The 24,448-nt window shown below is 40.9% G+C and overlaps 1 protein-coding gene across 1 annotated transcript in view; it reads left to right on the top strand.

Moving 5' to 3' along the window:
• MORC3 (MORC family CW-type zinc finger 3) overlaps positions 1–23,619 on the top strand; it is a 31,531-nt gene extending 7,912 nt beyond the window's left edge. The window contains exons 3-17 of the mRNA XM_075432218.1: positions 556–688; positions 1,805–2,019; positions 2,300–2,447; positions 4,335–4,482; positions 5,689–5,820; positions 6,076–6,195; positions 8,377–8,474; positions 12,269–12,373; positions 12,483–12,605; positions 12,725–12,799; positions 14,404–14,446; positions 15,717–15,904; positions 16,499–17,327; positions 17,756–17,919; positions 21,125–23,619. Coding sequence (XP_075288333.1) covers positions 556–688; positions 1,805–2,019; positions 2,300–2,447; positions 4,335–4,482; positions 5,689–5,820; positions 6,076–6,195; positions 8,377–8,474; positions 12,269–12,373; positions 12,483–12,605; positions 12,725–12,799; positions 14,404–14,446; positions 15,717–15,904; positions 16,499–17,327; positions 17,756–17,919; positions 21,125–21,278 — 2,675 coding nt within the window. The 3' untranslated portion in view covers positions 21,279–23,619. The remainder of the gene's footprint in view (positions 1–555; positions 689–1,804; positions 2,020–2,299; positions 2,448–4,334; positions 4,483–5,688; positions 5,821–6,075; positions 6,196–8,376; positions 8,475–12,268; positions 12,374–12,482; positions 12,606–12,724; positions 12,800–14,403; positions 14,447–15,716; positions 15,905–16,498; positions 17,328–17,755; positions 17,920–21,124) is intronic.
• Positions 23,620–24,448: the final 829 nt, after the last annotated feature.

The following is a 24,448-nucleotide window of genomic DNA, read 5'->3' as shown; positions in this document are numbered from 1 at the left end:
TCATCTATAAAGAAGATAGTGTCTTAGGAGACTTAGGTTTTAGCATAATATTTACTGTACTAAAAACTATAGCTTCTTGCTTCTGTGCAAAAGAAGGCTAATATTCAGTGACTTAGCTGAGAAATTTATATCTGTGCCAGCACACATTTTCTGCAACTACATGATATACCTAACTGCAGAGCTGAAAAATAGCTGCAATTTCAGAGCACCGTTAGTTTAGCGTGTCTCTAGCGTCAGAGGCCCAGAATTAGGGAACTACATTAAGCTGCCATATTTGCCACGTAAACTTATATACAAGTATAGCACCATAATAAAATTGGCAACAACTGTTCGTAGAGCTGTTTGCTGGTGTTGCAAGACTAACATTTGACAGATCAATTACGTATGTATTCCTGCTAGATAAGGCTCTGTTGCGTGTTACATACGGATTTAAGTAACTTTGGAAGACTTACTATCTGGCATCTTCACTGGAATTAAACACTCTTAAATATGTTCACACACAAACTGTTTAATTTGTGCTTTTTAGTATCCCACCCTTGTTTGCTTTATTTTCAGATAATGCTTATGATCCAGATGTGAGCGCTAAGCAGATATGGATAGACAAAACGGTGATAAACGACAATATATGCTTGACATTCACTGACAATGGAAATGGTATGAACTCAGAGAAGCTGCACAAAATGCTAAGGTGGATAACCTCTTTTGCAATTTTTTTTCTTGAAAAAATTCTAGCTTCTAGTTCTGTTATTGCTCAGCTTATTCATTTTTCTCATACGTACTCGACTAATTTTGTTAAACTTAACATTTCTGAAGGTGAGCAATATCCAAGTGAGACTATGGAACAGAAAGATGCTAGTAACTTTCACACAACTTTTTCAATGAGTTTTTATCTCAAAATTTCCTCTTATCCTTTCTGTCAACCTTCCCATTTAAATTTCTTTGCAGTGTTTGTGCTGTGTAAACTCTCAGTAGTGCCATTTGGTGGACCTAAGGAGAACTTAATTTTCTTTTTTTTTAAATTGAAGATTACTTTAGTTGAAGTTAGCAAGCAAGAGAAAAAGGGAGATTGGGTTCAAACCCCTTGAAGTATTGAAAATAGAAGGTATGGTGGAAAACTGAAGGGAATGATTATTCTGTTCACGTGGCTTGTTTAATTATCCTGTAGGGTTTGAACTGATCTTTCTTCAAGTTTTGTTTCTACAGCTAGCAAAGAAGTTGCTGTTCAGTTGCTCTTTTAGTATGAAAGATTCCTCTGCCTGCAGATAAATCTCCAGGTTTGAACTTGAGCAACCTTGAATTCAAACTGTTATTTTTCTTTTTCTGTTAGATACCATACTTAATAGCTTGCTTGCTAAATTCCATGTTAGGTATGCAGTTACCTGTCTTGCTTTAAATGTAATGTGTAGTTACTAATGGAAAATTTTGTAGATCACACATTTTCAAGCAGAGGGTGTGGGGGGAAGCTTTAGGGGCTTTTCTTAGTATTTATTGGGAAGCCACAGGATAACTGTTAAAATCCTGTAAGAATGCTGGCTGTGTAATTCTAGACATGGTATTTCTTGTCCATACTTAATGATCAAAAGTAAGTTTTTGCTTAATTCTTGCAGTGTGTTTTTAGAAATGTTACACAGGTAACTTTCAGGATTTGCTTAACTGTACATTGTTTAATTGTACAGTAGTTCCTGATCTCTAAAACAAGAGATTAACTCACTGTATTTAATTTGACAAGTCTTGCTTGCATCTTTTTGGGTTTTCAAGTTTTATAGGGCTTTTTACACTCTTCTAATGTTTTCATATGTTTCAGCTTCGGTTTCAGTGAGAAATCCGTGATGAATGGCCGTGTTCCAGTGGGGCTGTATGGAAATGGGTTTAAATCGGGGTCCATGCGCCTGGGAAAAGATGCGATAGTCTTCACCAAGAATGGAGAAACCATGAGTGTGGGCCTGTTATCTCAGACTTTCCTTGAAGTCACAAAAGCAGAACATGTCATGGTTCCTATAGTGACATTCAACAACCACCATATCCTTTCAGCGATTTCTGAATGAGAAGATGTGTGTACATGTAAAATCTGGATGATAATTTCAGTAAAGGGAATCCCGTTGTCTAGTCTTATGGATACCCTAAATAAATTCTAAGATGCAAGGAAGGCTCTAATTTGTTAGAGCCTTTAAATTCAGAGGAGCTCTGAGATGTGGAGTGAAAACCTGTGAAGTAAGTACAGGATATACTATTGTAGAAGTTCCCTCATCTTCTGAAGGCTTACTTCATTCAAAGTTACTCCGCTTAACGTAATGCTTACGACAGATAAGTGATCTAACAGAATCCAAAAACAACCTGAAGGCCATCTTAACACATTCTTTATTTTCTACGGAGGAGAAATTACTGGCAGAGCTAGAGGCTATAATGGGGAAAAAAGGAACAAGAATTATCATTTGGAACCTGAGAAGGTAAGATGAAGTCCAGTCTCTTATGTATGTCATTTAGTTGATGTTATCTTTCAGTGTATGTAAACATAGAAGGTTTTTTGTAGAATAATTCCGAAAGGCTGTGGGCAGTTAGCTGTAACTGAGGAAACTAGACTCAAACTCACGTGATTGAAGGGCTATAATGTTGCATGAGAGCTGTTGCTAATCTCAAGTAACAAAGCAGAAGGAAGCAGAATGTAAAGGACTTCATATTTTCCTTTGATAAGATACTGTTGCTTTTGCCAGAAGAAAAATTGAAATAGATAAGCTAAAAATCTGTTGTTTCAGACTTATAAAATTATGAATGCAAAAATTCAAACAAAAATATTTGTACGTATAGGCAAGTATTACTGGCTTTGTAAGTTTGGAGTCAGCAGTATCCTTAGAGGGATCTAGATATTTCTAAACTTCTTAACTGTTTATCATAAAATAAATAGAAATCCAAGTAAATAAATAGTTGTGTGTATTTATCTTGTTTATCTACTTGCCTCTGTGGGTTTGTTCACAGCAGTATAGATTTCCAGCCTTCTCTAGCTTTGACTTGTTGCTTTTTTTTTAAACAGCTGTTGCTGTAGCAGTGGCAGATGAGTGTCATCCCTTCCTATCTACTTTCCCTTTCCTTCACATTTTTGCTGCTGCCTTAATAGCAGGGAACCTGTCTGATGGTCTGTCCAGAAAATCTTTAGCGTGACTTTAACTGTGATCTCTCTAGTTGGTTGGGAAGATGCTGTCTTGTACTGTTCTTAAGTGTTTAGCTTACTGTAGTTTTTAATACCTGAAATAAGGAGGTGTCCATAGGAAGCAATTTCAAACTGTTCCACAGTCCTGTGGATTTGGCAAGAAACTAGGTTGGTCTTCGGTTTCTTAACTTCATTGTTGCCCATCAGAAGAAGGGTGGAGGGGAGGGAAGTGAAAACCACACCTGGATGAGTATAGATTGAAAGATCTCAGTCAGTTATAGCAGGTGAAAAGTTTGCGATTTTCTTATTTCATTAATTTCTTGCAAGTATTAGAGCCCTGAATCACTTTTAGCTTAGACTTTAACACAAGAAAACGGGAGGTAGGAAATGTGTTACTAATTCTGTTTCCCCTTGCCACCTGCTCCGTAAGAAAAACTTTACCTCCTTTACACTTTTGGAACTGATTTACATTGCTCAGGTAGACTCTAACTTATTTTTAGATATGAACATTTTTGGGAGTGTCCATCACTTCATTGCTTGAGTAAAAGAAAATACAGTCAGCTCGGCTGGCTGGGCAGGGTAGCTTTCATGTTGTTCTGAATTTTGGAGTTTCATGGGAAGTGGTGGGAAAGAACACTTTGGAGGGGTTCATGTTGTTTCTAATATGTTGTATAATCTGGAATATTTGTGCCAACTATGATATATCTCAGTGTTTTGCAAAGGTACTGCAGTATATACATTTGAAACTCGGTATGGTGTATACATCTGGTGAGTGGTACAGTAAGAAATTGTGATAATTACGGGGTTGGAAAATGGTGTCGAGTACCATTTTTTCAGCATTCAAAGTCTTAGGAAGGCAATTTGCAGTGTTCAGAGATTTTCACATTTGGAAGAAATGCGTGTGTCTCGGTCCATCCAGAATTTAAAGCTGGTATTGACTGATTTTATTTTTGAAGAGTGACCTGTTTAGAATTAAGTTAGAATTCATGAATGTCTCGCAATCACTTCTGTTATATTCCTTGGATATCAGAATGGAACTGGTGAACTTCATATCTGTGAGGAAAACCACTATGGCTCAAAGGAATTACCTTTCTTGTGCATCTTTGTACTACCCACTGGGTCAACTACAATATCTTATTTTGTGTTGCCTTTTTCCATAATTAGTGTATTTTTTAATCTTATTTTTTAGAGATAAAAATGAAAAAACAGAATTTGACTTTGACAAGGATAAATATGACATCAGAATTCCAGAAGACTTGGATGAAACAGGCAAAAGAGGATATAAGAAACAAGAGAGACTGGACCAGATTGTTCCAGAAAGTGACTACTCACTGCGAGTATGTATAACATTTTTTTAAATTTATTTCTTTGTTTATTTTTGGAAGCTGGAGGCTGTAAGTTTTTGTTTTAATATAGTGTACTATACTACAGAAGTGTTGATTGCAAGGGAAGATGAATGTCAGAATTTAAGTGTTAGGGCAGTATGTCAATATTAATTTTGAAAATTGAAGGTGTAATGTATTTGTGAACTTGTGTAAATGTTTGCTGTTTATTTAGAAGAAAATAACTGGGTTTTATGTAGTCTTGCAAGTAATTTCTGCTGTTAAATGTAGCCATCACTATGGAGGAAGAAGGAAATGCTATCAGTAGCTTCAGAAACTTAAATAGGTGTATATGTGGTTGTCGGCAGAGTAAACATTCCATTTTAGTGCACATATACAGTACTGATGTTATGCCCATGTGGATCTTCTAAAACAGATAGGATTCGGTTGGCAAAGTGTCATTTCTATGTTTCAAAAAGAGGTAAAGGAATTGAGAAGCAGCTCCATTGTTTGAATACATGCACACAGAAAAGCCTTGGTCGTGTCTGCAGGCTGATTGATACAACCATTGTCTCCACTACTGATTCATAAGCTTTGAAGCCTTCTTTTTGTAAGAAAGTGCATGGAATTACTAGGTATTCTGGGCAATTCTTGTGGATTATATTCAGAAGTATTATTCCATTGAACTAAAACCTTCGATTATTCTAAGACTTGGCAAAGTGCTAAATTCACTTCAATTATTAGGAGTTGTGATTACAATGGTAAATGAAATGCAAGTTAAAATTCATAATAGACACATTTATGAGAAGATTGCATAGCTGTTATCAAGCTATGATAACATGCAGGCATTTGGAACACACTTGCTTTTGTTTGTTTTAAAGTTTGTCATAAAATTTTTAAGCTCTTAATGGGGGTAAGAAAAGAGAGGCTTGTGTGTGTGTTGGAGAGCTCTTTTAGTGGTAAAACTGCATCTTCAGATGCCTGATTAACTTGTCATATTCAAAAAACTTGTCCTTCAATTGCTGTTCATTTAATTTGTGATATATGTATGCTTATGCACACTTGCATTTCCTGTTTTTGTGGATTCAAGTTGGGACAAAACACATTTCATAAAATTTTAATTAAAACTTGAGTTTGTGTTCCTAAATGAATATTGCAAAATGTTCATATCTCGAGTTTTGGGGTGGTTTTTAATAGCAGGACGTATTGTATGTTTTGTAGGCTTATTGCAGTATTTTGTATCTGAAGCCAACAATGCAGATCATTCTGAGAGGACAAAAAGTGAAAACACAGCTGGTTTCCAAAAGCCTTGCCTTCATTGAACGTGATATATATAGGCCGAAATTTTTGAATGTATCCTTTGCTAATATTTACATCAACGCATGCTGAATTTAATGATGTGACATTGTGTGCTGTCTAGATTCTGCTGGGTATGTGCAGTTATTATCATTATTTTTATTTTTATTATTTTTTTGGTAAAAATATACTGAAGGAATTATCTTGATATTAAAAAAAAGTCCCAGGACCCAGTTTAGAACGAGCACTCAGAGTAACTATAAATCTTCTGTTACATGAGATTAACCAGATTTTTCCTTAATCTGAAAAAAGGCTAGAACAGTAAGAATTACATTTGGATTTAACTGCAGAAACAAAGATCATTATGGAATAATGATGTACCATAAAAACAGACTCATCAAAGCTTATGAAAGAGTTGGCTGTCAGTTAAAGGTAAGAAATTAAATCTCACAAATATTTTAACATCTTTAGAAATCACTTCATTCAAATACTGATTTTAAAAAAGAATACAGATGGAAACTATGATATTGAGGTGTCTTATAAAACCAATTTTTTCACTTTGTACAGCAGTTAAAATTTGTATTGTTATATGCAGCTATTTTAATATTTGTTTTTGAAACTAAGCTTGACATACAAAATAAGGGCCTGAGCATATATTTTAGGACAAAAAGAGGGATAGAACAGAGAGGTTTTTTATTTACAGAATCACAGAATGGTATGGGTTGGGTGGGACCTCTGGAGATCATCTAGTTCAACCTCCCCTGCTGAAGCTGGTTCACCTAGAGCAGGTTGCACAGGACCATGTCCAGGCAGGTTTTGAATATCCTCAGAGAAGGAGACTCCACAGCTCCTCTGGGCAGCCTGTTCCAGTGCTCTGTCACCCTCAAGAAGTTCTTCCTCATGTTCAGATGAGCTTTTTATGCTTCAGTTTGTGCCCGTTGCCCCTTATCCTGTCGATGGGCACCACTAAAAAAGTCTGGCCCCATCCTCTTGATGCCTACCCATAAGATCACAGAATCACAGAATAGTAGGGTTTGGAAGGGACCTCTGTGGGTCATCTAGTCCAACACCCCTGCCGAAGCAGGGTCACCTAGAGCAGGCTGCACAGGACCTTGTCCAGGCGGGTCTTGAATATCTCCAGAGAAGGAGACTCCACAACCTCCCTGGGCAGCCTGTTCCAGTGCTCCGTCACCCTCAGAGGGAAGAAGTTCTTCCTCATGTTCAGACAGAACTTCCTGTGCCTCAGTTTGTGCCTGTTGCCCCTTGTCCTGTCACTGGGCACCACTGAAAAGAGCTTGGCCCCATCCTTCTGACACCCACCCTTCAGATATTTATAAGCATTTATTAAGTCCCCTCACAGCCTTCTCTTCTTCAGGCTGAACAAGCCCAGTTCCCTCAGCCTCTCCTCGTAGGAGAGATGTTCCAGTCCCCTCATCATCCTTGTAGCCCTCCGCTGGACTCTCTCCAGTAGCTCCTCATCTTTCTTAAGCTGGGGAGTCCGGATCTGGATGCAGTACTCCAGGTGGGAAGTTACTAGGGCAGAGTAGAAGGAGAGGAGAACCTCCCTCAACCTGCTGCCCGCACTCTTCTTAATGCACCCCAGGACACCATTGGCCTTCTTGGCAACCAGGGCACACTGCTGGCTTGTGGTCAGCTTGTCCACCAGCACCCCCAGGTCCCTCTCCACAGAGCTGCTCTCCAGCAGGTCAGCCCCAAGCCTGTACTGGTGCATGGGGTTGTTCCTCCCCAGGTGCAGGACCCTGCACTTGCCCTTGTTGAACCTCATCAGGTTCCTCTGAGCCCAACTCTCCAGCCTGTCTGGGTCTTGCTGAATGGCAGCACAGCCTTAGTGTTTTAGCCACTACTCCCAGTTTTGTGTTCTCAGCAGACTTGCTGAGGGTACACTTTGTCCCTTCATCCAGGTCATTGATGAATACATTGGACAAGACTGGTCCCAGTACTGGCCCCTGAGGAACCCCACTAGTTACAGGCCTCCAGTTGGACTCTGCACCACTGATCACAGCCCTCTGGGCTCTGCCATTCACCAGTTCTCAGTCCACCTCATTGTCCACTCATCTAGCCCACACTTCCTGAGCCTCCCTATGAGGATGTTTTGGGAAACAGAGTCAAATGCCTTGCTGAAGTCAAGGTAGACAGCATCCACTGCTCTCCCCTCATCTACCCAGCTGGTCATGCCATCATAGAAGCCTGTCAGATTAGTCAAGCATGATTTTTCCTTGGTGAATCCAGGTTGACTACTTCTGATAACCTTTTCCTCCACTTACTTGCACATGATGTCCAGAATGAGCTGCTCCATCACCTTTCCAGGGACAGAGATGAGGCTGACCAGCCTGTAGTTCGCTGGGTCCTCCTTGCCCTTTTTGAAGACTGGAGTGACGTTGGCTTTCCTCAAGTCCTCGTGCACTTCTCCTGCTCTCCTTGACCTTCCATACAGGGAATTTCTGTTCAGAGTTTATTTTTGGAGGGGAGCTGTAAGCCAGAAAATTGTTTTTACCTAGTGTATATATGGCTTATAATTACCTCTGACAAACTCTTGCAGTCTTAGCATAGAGTATATGGGTGTTTTTCCTGATAGATCTTGATTTCTTACAGGCAAACAACATGGGTGTTGGTGTAGTTGGGATTATTGAATGCAACTTCCTAAAACCAACTCATAACAAACAAGATTTTGACTACACAAATGAATACAGGTAAATGTATATTCTTAAGTAGACTTTCTATTTAATAGTGTCGTTCACTGTGAAATACTTGATGATAAAGTCTCCTAAGTAGTAAGAATAAAAGCTTATGTTCCATCATTAAACTGCATGGTTGTTCTGAACAGTAGGGGTAGGATGTTTACATCTACACTGGTCATATTGCATCCATTGTGCAATTGTACACACTACTAGGTCTAGGGTATCATACACATTGTTTTAAAGCAAGTGCCCTGAAAGCAGTTGGTTGCAATGCTGCCCCTCACTGGTTGAGCACAGAATAACTTGCTGAGATGAGGATACTTGTGTGGCAGATGACTAAAATGGTGGTACATAAATCCCACACTCTTAACTTGTCTCGTAACAGTTTCTGTTTAGTCTTTTTCTCTGGAAGAGCCTGGTTGGATATGTGTGCTGCTTTGTATTAAGGTGTGTTAGGAGCAGCCACCTCCTCCAGCAGCTCTGTGCCAGGACTCACTCCTGCCCAGCCACTGGAGTCCAGTCTGGGGACCCAGGGTTTCTGCCCAGGCTGAGGGACATGGCTGCTGCTTTCCCATTTGCAGGTTCAACTGGTAGCAAAGCTGAGCACGTGTCCCAGAGACACACACACACAGAGGACACTGTGGCTGGTTACACAGACTGCCCCAAACAAGGTGCACCTACATACAGGACTTGCATAAAACATAAACAGCCAAGCCCTCTTCCTCAGCTTTAACTGGTAGAGAGAGAAGCTCACTAGTGAAGGCACACACATGACACTCTAGATTCCCAAGCACATGTACATTTGCAGATCCCCTGAGTACTGGCATGGCCCCTCTGTTCTCCTGGTACTGCTGCCTGGGTCCCAGGCCCTGTACCATGCTTCAGCGGTCCCCTACATGAGGGCTAGTGAGGTTTGATTGCTAGCAAACACGTGCACACTCACACTCATCTCACAGCCACTCCCTATTTGCAAGTCTCCCTGGGTATACCAGCACAAACCCTTGCCTGTCTGATAGCCCTGTCTGGGCCCGTGACTTCCTACTCACCAACAAGTCCAGCTTGGACTTTGCCAGCAAATACACACGCACACCCCATGCCCCCCAGGCCTGGGGAAGATGCAGACACGCTCCGCCCCTCCACCAGCAGCCAGCACCAGGTGTGTGGACTATGACCCACAGTCCTGCTCCAGCTACCAGCGCTGAGCTCCTCACTCATGCTGGTCCACCCCAGGAGCTGGTTTTTGGGGGTACACTGTTCCTGCCTCATTGGTGGCAGCTGAGACCTGTGCTCGCTCCAGTAGCTGACACCACACACCTGGTCTGACTCCAGGAGCTGGCACCAAATCCACTCACACAGAGCCCTCACCGCTAGCTGGCACTTAGTCCTTGCCATATACGTACATACGGGATAGCGAATGAGATTATGCAGAGAGATAGTTAAGAAAATATTAAATAAGAAGATAGGACACACTGTGGTGACCAGGCACAGGGCTCAGCCAGACAACTGTACTGACCTGCCCCATTTTACATGCAGCCCCCTTTTCAGTCTGTGTGTGTCTCTGTTCCTCCCTGCTCCCCCTTTTCCATGCTTACTGCCTCATTGGTTGGCATGGTTCCACTGACCCCCTCCAGACACCCTGGACCCTCAGGTTTCCATCCTTATCAGTTGCAAAATCCCAGTTTGCTTGCAGTTTCTTGATAGCCTGTCAATTAGTGTGACTGACCAGATTTCTTTCTGGTTATCATCTTTGTTAACGCTGAATGGTCAGGTCTTACAACTCTCTGTGTTTGTCTCCTTCCCTTGTCCTTCCAGCTGAAAAAATAAACATTCTTACACTCCATGTATGCTTACCAGTTGGTGTGGCTGACCAGGTTTGTTCTTATCACTACATCCCTTGTCAGTCAGGTTTGTCTCCCTGTGTTCTTGTTTGTGGCTCCTTTGACCGTATGCCCTTAAAGGACCAGGCACTTTCCTTCTGTGTGCCCTAACACTTGCTTTCAGCATGGACTTAGAAATTTAGGGTAATGACTTGCAAACGTACATGGGGTGAACTTTGGCAGGAGTCATTACATTTTTTCAAGCTGCATGTTTTGCTCTTCAGCCGGTTGTGGTTCAGTTTCCATTGGCAGCCTGAACTGTCCATAATGCCTTTCCTGAATTGCTAATCTACATGCAGCTCTGCATGTAAACATAACCCCTAAACCACACCAGAGTGCTGTAATAAACAGAGCTGTTAATTGCAGCAATTAAGGGGCTATAGCAACATAAATCTGGTCATTCCTGCTGTTGAAACAGGAGCCCTTTGGAGGAGAAGTAGCAAGCCTGACAGCTCCTACAGCCACTACTTTTCAATCTGCCTCTGTCTTTAAATGGTACCCACAGTTTGTGCTGCTCTTTGCAGTGGTATTGCCAGCTTTAAGCAGTTTCCATGTTTCTACCACCATGGTGCCAGCAGAGCTGTTGACGAAAACACGTGGTAAAGCACATCAGGGAATTGGTCAAACTGGAAAACAGTTCTTGTGTTAGTTTTTTTAATACAGATGTTCCCTCAACTGTTTCCTGTGTGGTGGCACTAACAATTCCCTTGACAGAGGGGTAGGAATTAGGAATGCTTTAGGGTAGTAATTTGTGTTGGCCAAGGCTTACACTATGTTCACACAGGCTGGCACAGTGAGCATTGAACACTTTTTACTTTGTGGGTTTTTTGGTGATTTGTTTTTGTTTTTTTTTTTTAAACCACTTGTAATGTGGGCATAGAAATACTACACTTGGAAGATCTTTTACAAAGGTTTTTCTGCAAAGAGTGCTACAGTTTTTCATAAGGTAACTTTCCAGCCCAAAACGGAAGCATAAAGTTGATGCGGTGCTTTGATCTGTGTGAACTGACTTGCCTTTCTTACCCCTCCAGAAGAGAGTCGTGATCCCACCCACACATTGCTGCTCATTTCTGCCCTTGTGCTAGTTCCTCTTTTTGGCACTGAAATGCATGACTTGGATTCAGAGGTGATCCAGATCAGAACTCTCTAGGTCAGACTAGTTCACTGCACAAACACTCGTGTTAGTTCAAGGGACAGGTTGGTGTAGGTGTTGCAGTAAGCCAGGTAGGGGGGGACTGACTTTCAGGCTCTGTTTACCCAGCCATTTTACTCTGATGGAAGTTCAGCGTGCTGGTGAGAGGCAGTCTCACCGCTGCCTCACCTGTGGGGCCTGGTGTTGTTCTTCTGCACCACTCCCTCCTGTATGCCAGCTCTAGTAGTCCATGAGCTGCACAATGGTCAGGAAACTAATCCAGCTAAAAATTAACGTAAGGGAAGACTGGCCTGCTCCTTTTAGCAGCATGTAGACTTCATTATTAAAGTGATCATACGTTTGCAGTCTGCATGTAGTATTGTTGTATGTCAACTTAGAGTAGTCACAGACCTGCAGTTAATGGATGTACAGAAGTATCAGCCAAATACACAGCTAGGTACTAGATTTGATGGAGGGTGGTTTTGCACTTGTTTCTTCTATGAGGTTGAACTAGTAAGGTAGTTCCAGGGTTTGCACTGTACGTTTGCAGTGCTTCTGAATTGAGCACTCTTGATTTCAGTCTTTGTCTGTGCTCCAGCTTATATTTCTAGTAATTTCTTTGCTGACAAACATGACTTCACAAAATTTCTAGGGTTTTCTAAAAGCAAAAAACTTACTGTTGTGCAAATAGAAATGTTATAGTTCATACATTTATTCTTTCCCTGTAGTTTATAAAGGCTCTTTCTGTGCTAGGATTTGATTATTTAAGGTGGTCTTTAAAAAAAATTTCTTTTCAGACTTACAATAGCAGCATTAGGAGAAAAGCTTAACGATTACTGGAATGAAATGAAAACAAAGAAAACCGAGGAATATCAGTTAGCCTTGCCGGTTGAGGAGATACAGTGAGTATCACTTCTAAGTAAAAGAATTTTACATACTGCTATTACTGGTTTACACTCAGTCATGAAAATTAATTTTTCATGTGAAAATTCTCATATTTTTCCATTATAGAAAACAGCCTGATCAGACATGGGTACAATGTGATTCATGCCTGAAATGGCGGAAGCTGCCAGATGGCATAGAGCACTTGCCAGAGAAGTGGTTCTGCTCACTGAACCCTGACCCACAATTCCGGTAAAATTAGATTTTGATGAATATCTAAATACTTCTTTTAGTTCTTACTGTATCACCTGTTATAAGCATGGATGCTAAGCTCTTTCTGTCATGCTTTTTTTTTTCCCTCCTTAACTCAGGAATTGTAATGTACCAGAAGAACCAGAAGATGATGACTTAATACATCCTACCTATGAGAAAACTTACAAGAAAAAGTGAGTCCTAGAGACTTTCTTACAAGTGTGTCAACACTAGAAAAGGAATGTGAAAACTAAACGCCCTTTTCTCTCACCTGTGGTATAATTGCAACTCTTCTGGGAATATATCCGGCCAGAAAATAGTGCCCTGAAATCAAGACTTGATTGTAGCAGTAAATAGATGAATAGCACTGTTCTGTTCTCTGTTATTAGCATGTTGGTTATTACATTCAAATGTCTCTCTTTGACTTAATACCTGTTTGGCATCCTAGACCAAAATTAGGAAAGTCATAAGGAAAGACGCTTCTCTCATTTAATAACTACTAAGGAGAACAATGCAGCAATTGGTGTTCAAGTACAGCTCTGAGGGGCATTGTTTCATAGTAGTATGCAGTGTGAAGATAGTTTGGGATGTTAGAGAAGCAAACTACTACAGCTGTTAGGAGACTTTGTCTAGGTAACTATTATTTTTCAAGGTCCACACTGAAGCTGCACCTGGGCAGGAACAACCCCATGCATCAATACAGGCTTGGGGCAGACCTGCTGGAGAGCACCTCTGTGGAGAGGGACCTGGGTGTCCTAGTGAACGACAGGCTGACCACGAGCCAGCAGTGTGCCCTGGCTGCCAAGAAGGCCAATGGGATCCTGGGGTGCATTAAGAAGAGTGTGGCCAGCAGGTCGAGGGAGGTTCTTCTCCCCCTCTACACTGCCCTAGTGAGGCCCCATCTGGAGTACTGGGTCCAGTTCTGGGCTCCCCAGTTCAAGAAAGATGAGGAGCTACTGGAGAGCGTCCAGAGGAGGGCTACAAGGATGGTGAGGGGACTGGAACATCTCCCCTACGAGGAGAGGCTGAGGGAGCTGGGCTTTTTCAGCCTGAAGAAGAGAAGGCTGCGAGGGGACCTAATAAATGTTTATAAATATCTGAAGGGTGGGTGTCAAGAGGATGGGGCCAGACTCTTTTCAGTGGTGGCCAGCGACAGGACAAGGGGCAATGGGCACAAACTGAAGCACAGGAAGTTCCGTCTGAACATGAGGAAGAACTTCTTCCCTCTGAGGGTGATGGAGCCCTGGAACAGGCTGCCCAGGGAGGCTGTGGAGTCTCCTTCTCTGGAGATATTCAAGACCCGCCTGGACAAGGTCCTGTGCAGCCTGCTGTAGGCGACCCTGCTTCAGCAGGGGTGTTGGACTAGATGACCCACAGAGGTCCCTTCCAACCCCTACCATTCTGTGTGATTCTGTGAATACCTCAGTACATTTATTTAAAAATAAGAGGATTCTTAGCTAAGGTGTATGGAAAAAACCTGACTTGGTTAATTTTAACTAATGCTGGTTAGCATACTAGAAGTGAGAGTTTTGGGGGATTTTTCAATCTTTTAAAATAATTCTTAATCTAAGAAATAACTTGTTTGAAGTTAATTTATCTTTAACCTATACTAGCTTCTAAGTTCATGCAGAAAACTTTTATGCAATAAACCAGAATACGTTCATTAGAACTTTATTGTGTCTAGCTGAGATAAAGGAGTATTGGGTTTGCTTTTAGATTTTGAGGTTGGACTGGTTTTATAATGAATTGATATTTTTGAATCTAAGCTCTTAATTATTTTTTCCTTGCTGCTGTGCAGAGACAGGGAAAAACTGAAGAAGCGACTAGAGTACAGCTACCAGGTAACTCTTGAAGTTCATAGGAGACTGACTTTGGTAGCAGAGTTGTTTTTGCTGGCAGCAATACTACACAGTTTGATCAAATAGGCCAGGCTTTGAGTTAGTTTGCTGTAGCTACTGGCCAACTGACTGGTTCAACATCCTCTTTTGAGGGCTGTACAGATATGCTCGCTGCCAGGAAACCAAAAATCCCCTATCTTTGCGGTTCGCTGGTGAAAAATGCACCATTGCTGTCTATGTAGTACTTAAGAGTTTGAGAGGAACAAAGCCCTTTCGCAAATTAGCATGAGAAAAGATGTCACTCATACCCGTTTTTACAGCATGACATATAGTTATTGACAGTGGATTTGTTGTAGAGAGATGTAATGAGGATATGAAAGCAAAGATGCCCTCAAGACTGGGGCGGGAGGTGGGTATGAAGAGACATGTAGTTGTACTTTTGCAAAGAGGCACTCAAATTCAAATTAAATGCAGATGCAAATCAACATGATTGACTGATGAGACTGTGTGGATCGTAACTCAGAACCAGATTTCTTAAGTGTGATTTAACTTAAGTTGCTTTCAAAGTAAAGTGCTAACCTAAGATTACTCCATTTCTGGAGAAGAGGTTTTGCATCTGCTGTCTTAACCTATATACTTCATTGTATTAACTTTTCTGACATTACTTTTACCAAAGTACAAAAGTAATTTCTCAAAGTATTGTTCATTTGGACAAACTGAATTAATTATGAGCAGCTTTAACAGAGATGGCTGTCCCATATTTTGTGTATGATGGTCAGACATCAGACAGAGATGCAGCTTGGGAAAAGCTCTTACCTGAAATTCTACACAGTACTTTAAAATAGCTGTATCTAGAGAAAGAACTGTAAGACCTGACAGCAATAAATTTGTGCATGGAGAGGAGTGGGCAGCTGTTGTACAGCATTCAAAGTCCTCTGAGGAATCTGCCAGACGTCTGTAATTTTTGTATAGAACTCGCTGCTTTCTAATATGTTGTATGTCTTAAACCAACATGAAGGAAATACTTCACACACATCAGTAGAGTTTGGAGGGAGGGTTGTGCAATTATTAAGTTAAGAAAACTGAGATTTGCAATGTGGACTCTAGTTAGCCTTTCTTATTGCAAAATACCGAGCCTGGGTTTAAGGAGATCCTTGTAGTATACATCAGAAGTGTCAGTCAGAATTTTAGGTGTTAGGAGAACTGCTTAAACCTATTTGAAGAAGCTACTAATGTCTGTTTCTTTTCATTCTTAACTAATACTATCTTATAGATCAATAATGAAATGTTTTTAAAAACACCTGTTTCTTCAAGTAAAGACTTCAAAACTTTTTCACCTGTGAGTGGAAAGGAAGCTGTTCCAAGATCACCTTTACCAGAAACATCACATGCTTCTGTCAAAAGACCTCTTCTGATTTTAAGTAGATCAGTATCTTCACCTCATTCTGATTCTGATAACAGGTTAGTGAACCTGTACAAGGTAGATTCCTATTTATTTCTAAAATTAATAACTTGCTAATGAAAAAAAGTAGTGTTGGGTGTAGTCCCATCTTCAAATGATAGCTGCCCAAGTTCATATGTCACTTTTGGGAGTATAGGAAGCAGCAGGTTGATTAAAGGTACCTAGAAACCTTGTGAAGTACAAAAGTGAATGCAGCAGAAAATACTGTGCATTGGCAAGGACAATTGCTTAGTGGTTTGTCTGTTTGGGAAAAGACTGTATTGTGTTAACCACACTCAGCAGTATGTTTTCCTTAACTTCTGTTGGCTAAGGAGTGGGTCCGGGGGGGTGTTTCCACAAATACAGAGTCTGAGTCTGTTTCAAAATAGTGTGTGAGGGTGACAGTTTAGAGTGTGGATGTCAGCTATTTGTTTTTACAGGAAAGCTATTTATTCTGGCTGCACATCTTAAAATACTATGCAGGGAGACATCCCTTTCTAGTTAATGAGTGGTAGTTTTTAGGAGTGCTTACAGAAACTCTAAACATATTTTGACACAAATGACTTTGCAGTATTTGAGCCATACAGTGATCTGTTTAATATTTTGCTCCTCAGTCTTAAACGGAAGACACCTAGCTGTGTGACACCTGTGTCTTTGAAGACACCTCGATTAAATGACAAGACGTTCAACAGCCAGGAAGATGATGATGAAGATGTCATTATTGTAGAGGAGAGCAGTACTCCAAAGCCTTCAGCAGATTCTGAGGTTCCTGTAGTAAAAACTGAATGTATTAATTTGGATCAAGAGGAGAAGCAGAAAGAAAACTGTGATGTTGGAGAACCTTGCAGTGCAGCCACTTCAGAATCAAAAAGTGAACAGCTGACCTCAGCAACACAGACAGAGCTCCCAAGTGTAGTTGTTAAAAAGGAAGAGGTGGAAGATGACACCGATATCCCAGACCCCAGGGCAGAGGTGGAAACTAAACAGCACAATGTTAATGATGTTTCTGAGACATCTGTAGATCTTGGAACTGAACTGAAAAATCAGCTGCAATTATTAAACAAAGAAAAAGAAATGTACCAGAGCAAATGTGAAGTATTAACCAAACAGGTAGAAACACTGGAACAGAGGATTGTAGAAATGAATAATAAGTATGTAAAAAAAGAAATGTGCCATCAGTCAACTGAGACAGTTTCTTTATTTGAAGAAGAAAATGTTCATCAAAGAAGTTTGGCAGAAGTGACCACCCTCTATGAACAGGCCTTAGAAGAAATAGCAAAACTAAAGGAACAGTGCAGTACGCTGCAGAACTTAAAAACTGAATGCAGCAAGTGTGCTGATGGTGAAAGTAAGAGCGAGGTAGATGAAATTGCTGTGCAACTTGATGATGTTTTCAGGCAACTGGACAAGTGCAGCATTGACAGAGACAGATATAAAAGTGAGGTACGTTTGTTAAAAGTGATAGTCTTCAAACTAACAGTTGCATTTATATATTTAAAGGGTGTTTCATAGCAGTTCCAGTACAGAATGTGTTGTGTAGTTCAGTCCACTAACTAATCAAGCCACCTAAAAGGGGGAAGAAATACTAAATTAGCCTAGGAGCTTCTGGTTTTTTGCTTCCATAGGTAGAAGTAAGCAAACTTGTGGCTCTGACTGCAAGACAAGAGAGACTGAGCAGGCTTCGACAGAGCGCACATATGGTGGTTTAGCCAACAGCTGGCTGTTTTCAAGCAGTTTGTCTAGGTCGTCATATCTTAATCTCACTGAAAAGCTAAGTAAAAGCAGTCAACTTAACAAAGTGAAATGGTTTAAATGTGTATAAGTTGTCTTTAATCCATCACAACATAAAATTATTTTTATTTGTTTGCCAGATTGAACTACTAGAAGTGGAAAAAAATCAAATTGCCTGTCAATGTGAAGAACTTAAAGCAGAAATTGCACAGTTAAAAGCTTCGATTCCACAAGCAGTAGCATGTGCAAATGATTCTACCACCAGTAATGTAGAAGACTCTGTAAATTTTTCTGATGGAGAAAGGTATCAATTTTGTTCTTTCTAGACGATTTCAAGCAAGATTTTGGCTGGCTGATTGTATCTGAAACATCTTGATGAAGGTCATGTCTGATAATCATATAATAAAACGTGGTGCTTGGAATTCTTTTCTACTGCCTCTTGTGACTCCTAACTCAGCAACTTTTTTTTTATCGAGTGATTTATTTGATTTTTTTTTTTTTATGATTTAGGTATTTGTGTGAGCAGAGTTGGCCATTGCACAATAGAATGCTGTACTGACACTTCCTAAAATATCAATAATGTTATATAATTTCTAGACACAACTTGCAGAACAAGGAGAGAGAAAGGAGGCAGGAAAGTGGGTGATCATTAGCTCACACTGTGTGGATGAACTTCACTTTTATATTCTGTTTTTCTTTCTTGGATCAATAGTACTCTACTGAAAAGAGTTTGGTTTTGGTTTTGAAACATACCTTTCCTGTAAGAACTTCTTGCTGCAGACCAATCCTAGGGAACTAGGTTGTGTCCGGAGTGTGTCTTTAAACTAAACAAGGGTTTAAACTTACAAGCTTGGTTAATAGAAATAGCAAACACACAAAAGTAGTACACATACCAGATGGAAGCAGGGATGAGCAGTCCAGCAGGAATATAGGCATGCTGCCTGGGCACGTAGGATGGAATTGAAAGCCAAAGCTCAGCTGGAGCTAAAACTTGGTAGGGCCTGTGAAGGGCACCCAGAAGGGCTTCTGTAAGCACAGTAGCAGCAACAGCAGAACTAAGAAAAATGTGGGCCTGCTGCTCAGTGGGGCAGGTGCTTAGTAGCAAAGGACACAAGGTGTAAGAGGTACAAATCCCTGAGGTACCCAGTATCTTCTCTACTTTTTTTTTTTACTGGTAAGGTCTGCCCTCTGGCCTCCCAGGTCCCTAAGCCAAGTGGTGATCGTAGGGAGCGAAGGATTACCTATAATAAAAGCTGACTGAATTAAGGGATCATTTAAGCAAATTTGACATACACAAGTCCATGGGACCAGATGAGATGCATCAGAGGGAGCTGGCCAATTGATGGCAAATTGGCCTTGCAATGACTATCTTCAAAAAGTTGTGGCAGTCCACGTTCCTGATGCCTGGAAAAGGCAGTCGTCATGCCCATGTTTAGGACCGGCAGAACTACAGGCTGGTCAGTGTAGCCTAGGTCCCTGGGATGACCGTGGAGCAAATTTATTTGGAAGCCACCTGCAGCCTCATGGTAGTCAAGGTGATTAGCAACAACCAGCATTGATTTACTGAGGGGAAAATCGTGCCTTTGCAGCCTTAGTGCCTTTTACAACGAGATGACCAGCTCTGTGGACCTTTGAGCAAAGCTTTCAGTGTGGGCTGCCATAATATCACGATAACAATGAATGTTTGTGGGGTATGGTTTGGATAGGTAGACCTGGAGATGGGTCATAAAATTGGCCAGACTGCTGAGCTCATGGATCAATATCTAGGCCAGCCGTGATTAATGCCTTCTTTAATGGCCTAGATGAGGGAGCAAAATTAACTGGGTAAATTCACAGTGACATGAAATTGGGGGGAACCATTGATACTCTGGAGGGTAGGGCTGCTGTGGAGGGGCCTTGAGAAATGGGCTGAAAGAAAACTCCTGGAAATTCCACAAACACAACTGCAGAGTTCTGCACCTGAATTGGAAATACCCCATGCAGTTGAACAAGCTGGAGACTACTCATAGGAAAGCAGCTCCGAAGAAGATGGCCTGTGATGCTGGTGGACTAAAAGTTGAATGTGAGTCAGCAGTGCACTCTTGTGGTGGGAGAACCCAGTGCTTACTGGTCTATATTGGCAAGAGTTCAGCAAGCAGTTTGAGGGAGGTGATTCTTCATGACTATTGGGTATTGTCAGACCAAACATTGGAATATTGTGTCTCCAGTTTTGGGCACTCTGGTATATGAATGACACTGGCATATTGGAGCAAGTCTACTGAAGGGCCACAAAGATGGGTAGGAGCCTGGAGCATCTGATAGGGAAGGGGAAGCTGAGGAAAATAGCCTCACAAAAAGTGGGTTACCTTGAAATCTTACTGCTGTCTTCTACTGCCTAATGAGAGGGTGTACAGAAGATGAAGCCAGCCTCTGCTCATCAGCACAGTGATAGAATGAGAGGCGATAGACACAAGCTGCAACAAGGGAAATTCTGTTTAAATATTAGAGGAAAAAAGTGTTCACAGCAAGGGTAGTCAAACCTGAAAAAGGGACCCAGGGAGACTGTGGAATCTCTAAAACACAAGAAGTTCTAAGCAAATGGAGCTGAGTTAGCCCTGCTTTGAAGGTCAGTGGGGGTGGTAATGGGCTGGGTGATTTTCAGAGACCTCTTTCAATCTAATTTTTTCTGTGGTTCACTCTCACCTTTATCTGCTAGCGTTTCATTTTCTGCTTAGAGCATCTGACCTGTGCTTCCTAAAAGAATGAGCAAATATATGTAGGACTTGTAAGTACCTTCCACTACAAGCCCTGTCAGAATATGATGGCACTGTGAAGACTGGCTACTGGAGATGATAAAGGAACTGATGGTGGAAGGAAATGCTCAAGAGAAGGGATGGGTGATTTAGAAGCAGTTTGATCAGGAAGAGGACAGAGCAAGGGGATCCAGGAAAGAAAGGAAAAAAAAAAAAAGGAAGCATAGCATTTTCCCTGTACTGTAATTCTTGCCTGTTTTCCTCTTTTTTAAAGTCTTTGGACAAACTGCTCTTTCTTGCTGCCTTTTGTATTCTTTTTTTCTTCTTTTGTTCCCACAGGTGGTAGTAGTTTGTGCTTCTAAATATATAAAAATACTGGAGTTTAATATTTTTTTTGAGAAAATAAAAAGGTGTTGTGGGACGAAGGATTGTGCCAGTGCTTACTTGCTGATTTAAGTAGAAGCATTCAGAGATATTTCTGATCTGTTTTGTGAATGGCAGAATTCAGTTTAGCTATTAGTATTTGTTTGAAGCTAAGGGGATATACACCTTCACAATTAAAACTCAAGAGGCTGAGTTTTGAAAAAAAAAAAAAATGGTAGATTTTGAAATTATCTTGATGCAGCTTTAACTGCATCAGGTTTTTTGTTGATTTATGGAAGTCACATACAGAGCCTTTCCGGTATAGAGTATTAGTCCAGTTTGTTAAATAAAGTACTGTGTATTTGAATGTAAAACTTTATCTGCATCTAAACATATCTCATTATTTCTTCACAGCCTGAAACTGCGCTCTCTTCGAGTGAATGTTGGACAACTACTGGCTACAATCATGCCTGATCTAGACTTGCAGCAAGTAAATTATGATATTGATGTAGTAGATGAAATTTTAGGACAAGTTGTAGAGCAAATGCATGAAATCAGTAGCACTTAGTATCTTAAGATTTTTAGCAGACTGTTACTTGATCTTCCATTATAACCTTTGTGTAGGTTCAAAATTATATATACTGCTTCTTCACTTTATATATTTGACATAGTTTGATCGATAAGTGTTTATACTCTATGCGTTTAGGTGTTCCCACAGATGCAGCGGGTGTTACCTTCACTTCTTCTTAAAGGGACACTGTTGATATTGACCAACCCTGATGTATTTAATTAGGGATTTTGCTCTTAAAATGTATTTGTAATTAAATTTGCAAATATTTTTATTATTAGGAATCTTAATACTTTTCTACAAAAGCCTCTTCATTGACTTTTGATCTTATATAAGCATTAATACTTGCAATTATTTCCTCTTCTAAAATCTTAAGTAGTGGAATATCCTAGAAATGCAAAGAAAGACCCTGCCTTGATTTCCTTCTGAGAACAAACCTTGTTAGTGGTGGTGTATACTACAGTATTGTTTCATTGCTGTCAGCAATGTTGTATGTTGCATTAATGGGATAGGAATGTAACTAATAGATGAAAATTTTGGCCATCTGGGTAATATTTGTGTTTTACTACCAAAAGAAGAAAAATTCTTGAAGGGTTTTATCCTGAAAACTGATGATCTTTGACTCACTTTTGGATTTTTTGATGACACCAAAGAATGTGATCTGTACATAGTTTTACAGCATAAACAGCTCCATGGCATATGGCTAGGATATTTCAGCCTTTTCAGTGATGGAAACCACACGCCTGTTCGTGTCCTGCCCTTGCTACTTGGCTGTTGTTCCCTACATCCAAGAACCTGTCTGTATTTGAGCGTAGTCAGAGGGATCTCCGATTCTACCCTATAGTGCCCATTTGAACGCAGCAGTGCTGGTTCACAAGTCCAGGTGTGTACCAGTACATGGCTTCAGTGGTCAGATGTCACACACAGCTCTGGCCTACTTTTTTCCAAGTCAAAAGCAGCTGGTGTGGAATGGGAAGCATCCTGGTAGACCATTGGAGAGAACAAGCTGGGGCGGCATATCCAAAGCTAGGACAGGAGTCCTGGGCAACCTCTGCTCTGCACCAGATGCCGTCTCTGGAGACCTGAAGGCCTTTATTCAGGGAAGCCCAGTGCTGAACAGTGTTGACGTGCAGGTTCTGTGATGCATGCAAATGCTTATATATGTTATCTCAGAAAACCACATTGTTGCAGTATTAACACATAGTCTGCATTGGAGTCTTTCAGGCTGAGATGTGAGGGTGCAAAGAAGTTCCGAAACTTACCTTCCCATCGGAAGGTACCATGCTGAGTGCAAATGGGCCAGACTACTTAATCCTTGACTAACTGGTTGAATGGAAGTACTTTGAAAACGGGGCACGTTTCCTTATCTCTGGTGTTTAACTACTGCAGAGTGACTTAAAGCTGGAAATGTTCAAATATAGCTATCTTAAAGTTTAGACATCTTTTATTATAGGCAAGATAGGGGAATCCCTCTTCCCCCTCACCCTTTTTTTTTTGTGAATGTTTTACAATGACTCCTAAACCACCAGTTCTGTGCTGTAATGCTCATGCAAAAACTTGTCTGAAGAAATGGTACCAAGAGAAATCGCTTGTTGGAGTGATGACAGTATTCTCAGCCAATTACATTGTTTTCTTTTGAAGTCATCAGGAATGAGAAGAAACGTGGCAAACACGGCAAATCCACCTTTTACTCTGTGGTGGCATTTGTCATCCAAACAGTGATCAAGAAAAATGGTTCTTGCTTTTAAAAAAGTTAATTTTTTTTTTTTAATCATGAAATAGCATTCAATATGTTAATTCCCAGGAAGTGTCTTTTTTTATAAAACCAACATTTTTGGCTTTTGCACTGCTACTGTCCTGATTTAATTAGATTATGTTCCTTTTAGCTGTAGTTCAGTCAGCTTCTTTCGATGGACAGTATTTCAGTTTTAAGATGCTATTTATTCTAATATGCCAATAACGGATAAAGTGAATGTTTGATTTTTTTTTTGAAGAGGTGGCTGTAATATAACTGTTTGTATGACTTTTTAAAAGTTTATATTTTCCATTTATTGGTGTGTAGTTTTCCATTTCTTAATCATTATTTATTATGTTTCATCAGACTGTAGCTGAATTTCTTATAGACAGCTGGCAAAATAGAGCATATGTCTATGTTAAAAATTTCAAATTTACTGTACATTTACACTTTGGAGAACAGTGGACTAATGGAAATTGTTTTTATTTACTTGTTAAAATGTATTTTTTGTAAAAAAAAATATAAATCTGAGTTTGCTGGATCAAAACTTGTATGTGATCAAATGCAATGTTTTTGTTATAAATAAATACTATGCAAAATGGGTAATACCTGTGGCTTACTTTAAGTATTCAGTCTTACAAGAAAGCTGGCTCAGCCTGGTTGTGAGGGGAAGACTTGGGTGCACCAAGCGTGCCCCCAGACCAGGTGGGCATCCTCACCCAGACCCGCCGGCTGGCTGCGCTTCTGCGGGCGCTTGGTCCTGTGCGGGGAGTTCCGTTACCCTGTTACAAGACTGCTGCTGCCGTAGGATTTGGGACAAAACTGTGTTTCGAGGCCTCGTTAGGGAGCCGTTGTTCTCGCCATACGAAGGCAGAGGCGACAGGCAGGCAAGGGTAAGGGTGAGGGAGGTGGGACCACCTAGCTCTTTGGGTGGCCGTAAGTTCTTGGGTCGGATCAGATCAGCTCTCCTTGTGGAATCTCACCCTTAGGCTAGTTGATCAGCTCCACGCGTGAGACAGCCGAGTTATTTCAGGTATTTTTGTGGCTCTTTTGGGGCTGAGGCAGGCTGTTCTTCCCTGGCCAGTACCTGATCGTCTAACATGGATGAGTAATAAGGAGACGGCACCATGCAAGGTGGTGGTGTGGACGGGGTGGCACCTGGTACGGGAATGTTCTGGCTATGGAAAAAGCGGTGCTGGTATAATCCAGGGTGTGTGTTAGCTGAATTTCAGGGAAGTTCCTGGGTCTAATGAAAGGGTGCGCTTCCACGCTGTCGGCCATGCGAGCGAAGCTTCGAATGGAGCATGAGGACTTGCGCTGTCCTGCCTTGGAAAACCTCGTTGCACTCCTTGTCCTCTTTCTTTTTAAAAAATAAATTTAAAAATCCAATCTGAATGCAGGAAGTCTCCGTTCGTCCCGTTCTGCGTTCTCGCCT

This window comes from Opisthocomus hoazin, chromosome 1, assembly GCF_030867145.1.
Source record: "Opisthocomus hoazin isolate bOpiHoa1 chromosome 1, bOpiHoa1.hap1, whole genome shotgun sequence".
Taxonomy (NCBI): domain Eukaryota; kingdom Metazoa; phylum Chordata; class Aves; order Opisthocomiformes; family Opisthocomidae; genus Opisthocomus; species Opisthocomus hoazin.
This window is presented reverse-complemented; position numbering and strand designations above follow the sequence as displayed.